The sequence below is a fragment of the Panicum hallii genome, chromosome 6 (assembly GCF_002211085.1).
Source record: "Panicum hallii strain FIL2 chromosome 6, PHallii_v3.1, whole genome shotgun sequence".
NCBI classification, from domain to species: Eukaryota; Viridiplantae; Streptophyta; class Magnoliopsida; order Poales; family Poaceae; genus Panicum; species Panicum hallii.
Window position 1 is genome coordinate 6,836,725 of NC_038047.1, and position 7,822 is coordinate 6,844,546.

Consider the following 7,822-nt stretch of genomic DNA (forward strand, 5'->3'; position numbering starts at 1 on the left):
TTACGCCAAAAGATGTGTTGTGTGTGCCATTACTTGGTACTACAAACGTGCAGGTTGGAGTTTTGTTTTGTTGATTTCGTCCCGTTATAGCCGAACGTACAGTTGAATTTGCCACACGATTGTAATGCTTGTGGACAAAACTAACCAACATCCTTGTTTGAGTTATTTCTATTATTCTATACAGTTAATTTTGCCTCTACCTGATCCAAATAGGGCCTAGTAGTAATCCCAGCTAATAACTCACAGGTAGCACTATCCAACTAGTTGCCTCCATCCTATTAGAGAAAAATTAGCGTGATAGCTCTAGCTGACTTGGGACCCCTTAATCCACGTTCGACGATAAAATAAGTTGGTTGACCTTCCGGAAATAAGATATATAGACTTGCTAAGGGAATATTTTTTTCTCGAATACGCAAGAGAGCTGAGAGCTGCATATCTCTGTATTAAAAAGAAAATATAGTTTGCTAAGGGAATATATTGGGTTCTAATTTTCAACTTGTCCATTATGATTCTGCCCACTGACTGGAGATAAAAAAGAACCTCACAAGTGACAGAAGTATATATTCCCTTTATCCAAAGCAGGAATAAAGCTTTTCTTTTACAAGAAAACAAACTAGTATTCTCTCGCCCTTGCATGGCTCCATGCGGGGCTGCCTTTTAATCACAAATTCACAATCACACATCAAGAATCGATCATACATACATCCAACAAAATTAAAAGAAATAAATCAAGAGCTTATTAACAATGGACACCTGAATGCATCAGACGGCGGACGAATCAGAATCATCAGCTCATCAGCTGCGGCTGCACTCGGCGGGGAGCCCCTGCGGGAACCTCCACCCGTCCTCGCAGTAGTTGTAGCGCATGTAGTTGCTCTCGGCCCACTTGATGGTGCCCCACTCGGCGGCGTCGGGCTGCTTGTTCATCCACCGGTCGCTGCCGGCGGGGCACGCGCCGCCGCTGACGCAGGCGTCGGCGGAGTAGCTGCGGTAGGAGACGACGAAGGGGGCCCCCGACCAGTCGATGGGGACCTTGCCCTTCTCGGTGGCCCAGTAGCTGCCGTCCCACAGCGTGGCGTGCAGCGCCATGGGCCTGGAGCTCGGGTACGGCAGGTCGGCATAGCGCTTGAAGCAGCGGATGACGTTGCCGTCGACCTTGAAGATGATGTTGGTGGGGTTCCAGATGATGGTGTAGTTGTGGTAGTCGGCAGCCGGGTCGAACCACAGGTCGAACTGGTGCTCCTTCTTGCCGTCGCCGCTGGCCCACACGTTGGTGTTGAGCACCACCGGCTGCCCGGTGCTGTTGCCCATGAACTCCATGTCGATCTCGTCGTGGTCGTCGCTGTCACCGGAGGTAAGCTGCAGTAATAGTCCATGTGTACAGGAGCAGATCGTCAGTGATTCAGCTCAAAGATCGAGGTCGATGCTAATTAAGTCGCAGGTTGTCTTCTTCCTTCTCGAGTCGAAAGAAAATTTTAGTTTCTTACGTAGAAACACGAGACGGTGCCGGCGGAGTTGCCGGGGATGAGCTTCATCTGGATGCTGAACTCGCCGTAGAGGTACTGCTCCTTGGAGTTGAACCCGGCGCCGGAGCTCCGGTCGAGGTTTAGCATGGCCACCTGCTGGCCCGACGCGTCGTAGTCGGCGCGGACGGTTCCGTCCGTGTTGAACTTCTCGTACAGCCAGGAGTCGGCCGACGCGACGGCCGCCAGGACGGCGAGGGACGCCGCAAGCAGAGCCAGCGGGGACCGCCGCGCTGCCATGGTTGCTAGCTAGTTTCTTCTTGGGAATGAAGGAGCTTAGTGATCGATCAGATCAGCGGAGTGCGGTGGTTGGTCGATCGGTGGTGCGGCAAAGCACAGAGTGGTGGCGCGGCTTTATACTGGTCTGCACCGGCTGGTGCTGGTACAGGCAGAGGGCACACGTCTTGTGCTGATGCGCAGGGCACAGTGTCGGGTGGGCGCGAAGGTTCGGATCGTTCGGCGACGGCCAGCAGCACACGAACAAAAGTGTCGCGATGATCTTGGGTTCATACACTGGCGTCAGTTTGGTGTGGTGTCCTAACAAACACTTCGACCCCATTTGGATTGTTGGAATTGAATTCCATTCTAAATCATAATTTAGATATAAATTAATTAAGCTAATATAGTTTTATATGGAATATATTTGTATATTATTGTTGGTTATATGGGAGAGATATATATGTACTGCACTTCTGCTATGCTACAGGGAAGCGAGTCAAACAGCGTGCGATAAGTTGTACATTAGGAACATAATATGCGGATCTATGGAATCAATTTTCATCTCCCACCCATAAATTTAAAATAAGCTTAAATATATATTTTGGAAAGTTGTGGAATGTCATATTCCAAAACAAATAGCCTATTCTATTAAGTAGATTCTAATTCCTCAAAATGAAGGGATCCAAACGGAGCTAATAATTGTGGGTCCTACGGAAATTAGGTGTCCGGAAATGATGCCATGGTCACGGCGTATTTCTTTTCCTTTTTTTGAAACGAGCATGTGTTTTAAAAAAGTCATAATATATATATAATACCAACAAGTATATGACACTCTATTTGTATATAGTCATAAAACATCATTTTTCTTGATGAACTGAGAGAAATAAATTAAGTTTCATTACTGGTATGTTATAAAGAGTTCCCGGCAATGTTTATTTTCCTGTTTGTTGTTCCATCAGTCCTTTTAGATACACGAGGTACATACACATCTCACGCGTTGTAGTACGTCTACACATGTGCGAAAAAAAAAAGACAGGTGTGTCGGTCGACGTTCCTTTCTTCTTTCTCCAAAAAGAAGCGCGACGTCCGATCCCTTGCGCATAATCCATTCAGAAAATCCGGGCGTGACAATGTGTCAATCCCCCGGTGGAGACGCACCGCGTTCTTTGCTGGCTGCTGGAAAAGCAAAAGAGCTGCTGAGGAATATAATTAATCTGCAGCCAATAAGTAAGTAGTGGTACCACCATATACACCGCTGATGATATGATGCTCACTAATCTCTGCATAATCATTGCGTTAGTTGCGCGTTCTCCGTTGCTTAACCACTCGGCCTCACGCCCGTCAAATCAGGCAACATCGGCCCTGAACATGCATAACGATTAACGAAACGATGAGCTAATAATAACAATCCTGACGGCGACCGGCCGGTTAGCCGGTTGGTGGCAGGTATCTTCACTCGCACTCCTCCCCTTCCCTTCGGATCTGCAAATTGCGTGGTCGATCAGGTACGGGCATTGGGATGGCTCGGATCGGAGTCGGAGATGGTGGTTGTTGGCTCGTCGTCGTTGCGCGCGCTCGGCCGGGCGTGGCTCCGGCCGGTCTGACCGCGGCCGCTGCTGCGCCGTCGCCGTCTTTCCACGGGGAAAGACCTCGCTTTTACGCAGCCACGCCCACGGTCCTACGCTGCCGAGCAGCAGGACTACGTCGGTGATGCTGCCGTGTACGTGGCAGCCGGGACCGCAGGGTTTTCTTTTTTTTGGGGACCGCAGGGTTTTCTTTTTTTTTTTAAGAAACAGCAGGGGTAATCCCCCTACTGATTATATATATTAAAAAGGAGAAAAAACAAAGTCACGGCTCCACAGGAGTATAAGAAACAAAGAAAGAGAGGAAAAAAATCTGACGAATTACACAAGGGCTTCTAGCCATTCAGTCATTGCTGGTTTGTTTCTCGATTTTGCCCTTAGAATAACTAAGGCAAATTCTTTCTTGAAGGAGCGTAGACAGGCATCCGGATGTGGTTGAATCCCTTTGAAGATTCAATCATTTCTCTGCATCCAGATGATCCAGCAGAAAAGAATAAGGATCTCCATGAGGAAAGGAACACCCAGCTGTGCTTTTACCTCTTCGAGAGCTGAAAAAGGGTCTGCTTCCATGAAAACCACTTGTAACTTCAACCAGCAAGTTTGGGCAAAAGGGCAAGTGATGAAGAGATGTGAAAGGGTCTCATCAATTCCCATTGTGCAGCAAACACAGTGGTATGAGGGCAGCTGCATATTTCAGCGCCTTAAGAGGGCTCTTGTGCTCAACCTGTCCTTTAGCATAAGCCAAAAAAATTACTTATTCTGGCAGGCAGACTTCCACAGCCATTTGAAGGCTGGATGTGTAGGCATGCGTCCTATCAAATGAGTATAAGCCTTGGAACAGGAGAAGAAGGGGGAGCCCCAAATATATGACCAGACATCATGGTCTTGTGGTGCACGTAGAGCTTCTAGATCATGTGCCAGGTCAATGAGCTGCTGAAGTGCAAGAGGGGAGATGGGGATGTGGAACAGGTCTCCTGGTCCCTCTACAGCTTGTGCCTCTCAGATTGAGATTGTCTTACGTTTGGCAAAGGAGAAGAGGTGAGCTTTGTTCATCCAGAGATCATCCAACAGTAAGCAGCTTGCCCCACTGAAAATTGTGACCGAGGCCATTCCCTTGAAAGAGTGTAGTAGCTTAAGTATGTCTCTCCACCAAAAAGATCCTTTTCTTATGTCAGTTGATGGCAATGAGCCATTGATGTAATGTCTTTCCCAAATCAGATGTACCCAAGTTGTTGAAGAATTTATGCAGATTTTTTAACAGAAGAGCCTCATTTTGAGTCTGGAGTTTCAAAACTCCCAGTCCACCTTCAGCCGTGGGCAGGCAGACCATTTCCCATGCTGCCTTAGGAGGATTTTTGGCGTTGATGTCAGCACCTCTCCAGAGACAATGTTTCCTGTACTTGTCTACCTGTTCAATGACTGTCTTATGCAGTTTGAAGGTGCTCATGAAGAACATGGGGAAGGAAGTAAAAATGGAGTTGGTAATTTCAAGCCTGCCTACTTGTGAGAGAAAAGCCGAAGTATATGCAAGTCGTCTTTCACATCGCGTAACCAGGGGTAAGAAATCGATCACCTTGGTATATGCAAGCAGGAGCCGCAGGTTGATATGGATGATAACGCCGGGCGGCCCCGAAAATACTCGGCAAAGGCTTTGCCGAGTGTAACACTCGGCAAAGGGCACTCGGTAGCGGATATTCCGGCAAAGACTTCTTTGCCGAGTGTCTTTTGTCGCGCACTCGGCAAAGGCTTTGCCGAGTGTCAGGGAAGGCACTCGGCAAAGAAAAGTAGCCGTGACGGCGTTTGGGGCCGTGACGGCTCTTTGCCGAGCGCCATCTGGCAGGGCGCTCGGCAAAGACTGGACCTTTGCTGAGTGCCTGTGACGTGGCACTCGGCTAAGGGCTTAGCCTTTGCCGAGCGCCCTCAGTCTGGCGCTCGGCAAAGGCTGGCTCTTAGTCACGGAGCTGCAGGACCAGAGCATTTATATATATAGGTGGTCCCCAAGATAGCTGGTTAGATTAGAAGAGTTTAATCATGCAGCTTCTTAGTGCCTTCAGGCTTGCAGTACTAAGTTCATATGCTTATGGATTCAGTTCATGAGCTGTTTAGTGAGAGAAAGTAGCTAAGAATACATCACGATGTTTATTTTCTTGGTTAAAATCTAGTAGTTCTGCAAGCATGTTTGATTAAAATCTGTCCTCCTGTTCCTGGGCAAGTTCTTCTCAGGCAACGTCCTGGTCGTTTTTGTCATACCCTACACTCCTACAGCAGAGAACATATACCCAATGCCTCATACTCCTACATCAGTAACACCTGTAATCAACCGTTGCAAACAGGCCATGATTATTGCTACGGAAGAATTGACCTGTTTGTATCTAGATCCCGGTACAGTGAACAAAAAAAATCAAGATACATCTCTGTGCATAAGACTCGAGCAAACAGAGTATACCTGCAGCGGCCGGCGCGGCGGAGGCCGGGGCGCAGCCTGGGGCGTGGGCCCGGGGCACGGCCGGGGCGCGGCCGGGGCGCGGGCCGGGGGCAGGGGCCGGGGGCGCGGCGGCGGCTCGGGCCGGGCGCGGCGAGGGGCCCGGCCGGGGGCGCGGGCCGGGGGCGCGGCGGCGGCGGGGGCGCAGGCCAGGGGCCCGGCCGGGGGCGCGGCGGGGGCGGGGGCGCAGGCCGGGGACGCGGCCGGGGGAGCGGCGGGGGGCCCGGCCGGGGGCGCGGCGGCGACGGGGGCGCAGGCCGGGGACGCGGCCAGGGGAGCGGCGGCGGCGCGGAAGGGGCGCGGCCGGGGGCGGGGGCGCGGGCGCAGCGTCTGATTTTCGAGCGCGCATGTGGGTAACGGGCAGGGGCGTGGCGGGCTGGTTTTAACACCTCTTTGCCGAGTGCCCCAGATCTGAGGCACTCGGCAAAGCCTGGTCCGGGGCACTCAGCAAAGAGGAGGCTTTGCCGAGTGCCCCGAACAGGCACTCGGCAAACAATTTTAATTTTTTTACTATTTGACACCAAACTTTTTTGCTGTAATACTTACATTCTATGCACTAGTTCGTGCAATTTGTGCCCATTAATCGAAGTGTTTGCTATATTTTGTCAGTTTATTTCATTTTATTGAATTTCTTGTAATTATTGAAATTTGAACTACAAGTCATACGAATAATGGAAAATAATGAATCAAAAAGTGATATTCACGTTATTGAAGCATGCGTTGAGATCTTATCGAGAAAAAAACCAGAAATTTCAAATTTGTTGTCCACGAAACATGACGACGAACTTATTGTTCAGTTGTTTTTAAAATGTATAAAAAGCAAATATGATCCGAAAATTATGAAACTTCTCGAGAAGTAATGATATCATATGGGGAAGGTGTAATAAAAATCTGATGAGGTTTCGTTAAAGTTACAACATACGATGCTTATAAATTGAAAGTTTTCCAAAGAGGTGTATGATTTTATATAAAGTCCGATTAGGTGTTAAGCATCGTAGATTGCAAACTTTCACGAAATCTTATAAAAATTTTATCACAATATCCTCACATGATAACATGACATCTCGAAGAGTTTCATAATTTTCCGACCAAATTTGCCTTTTATACAATTTAAACACGACTCGAACACAATTTAGTCGCCATATTTCGTGAATAGTAGTTTTAAAATTTCTGGTCCTTTTTTCGATAAGGCATCAAAGCATGCTCATTAACATAAATAACAATTTTTCATTCATTTTTTCCACTATTCGAATGACCACGCAGTTCAAATTTGAATTATTCAAGAAATTTAATAAAATAAAATAAATTGACGAAATATAGCAGACACTTTGAGAAATGAACCTAAATTACATATGTTGTCGAGGAAAATGTAGGATGGCAATAGAAAAAAATTTGGACGAAATAGAGAAAAAAATGTACATTTTACCGAGTGTCTTGACGAGGCACTCGGCAAAACTCCTCGTTGCCGAGTGTGTTCGACTAGGCATTCGGCAAAGAATGATGCCGTTAATTGCGTGGCGCTCGTTTGCCGAGTGTCCTCCTTTGCCGAGTGCCCGACACTCGGCAAAGAATACTTTGCCAAGTGTTTTTCTTTGCCGAGGGCTTGGCGCTCGGCAAATGGTGAGTTCACCGTGTGTTTTTCTTTGCCGAGTGTAGCACTCGTCAAAGAGTCTCTTTGCCGAGTGCCCGATATTTAGCACTCGGCAAAGCCGAGGACACTCGGCAAAGCCGAGGACACTCGGCAAAGACCGCGTTTCTGGTAGTGCCCGTACAATCCTTGCTAACAAGTTCAACGCCACACGGGTCTTAAGTATGCTACCGCCTACCAGGTACTTCCTCAAGTCAAAAATACTTCGTGTTAAGTTTTGAACTAGTGAAATAGCACCGTCTTTTGTTTTCAAAAAGACACCCAAAGAGTGTCTCATCTCATATTTATCAAGAAAAATAAAAAAGTAACCAGTATACAGTAACAACTTGATGTAAAACTATGCCTAAAAAATAAAAATTGCAACATA

At 47.9% G+C, this 7,822-nt stretch overlaps 1 protein-coding gene across 1 annotated transcript; it reads right to left on the minus strand.

Moving 5' to 3' along the window:
• Positions 1–523: 523 nt before the first annotated feature.
• On the minus strand, positions 524–1,866 carry LOC112896246 (xyloglucan endotransglycosylase/hydrolase protein 8-like). The gene is made up of 2 exons (XM_025964167.1): positions 1,488–1,866; positions 524–1,359 (listed from the first exon to the last, which is right to left on the minus strand). Exons 1-2 carry the CDS (start codon positions 1,761–1,763, stop codon positions 796–798), a joined length of 840 nt encoding a protein of 279 aa, XP_025819952.1. The 5' UTR covers positions 1,764–1,866; the 3' UTR covers positions 524–795.
• Between the last annotated feature and the right edge of the window lie 5,956 nt (positions 1,867–7,822).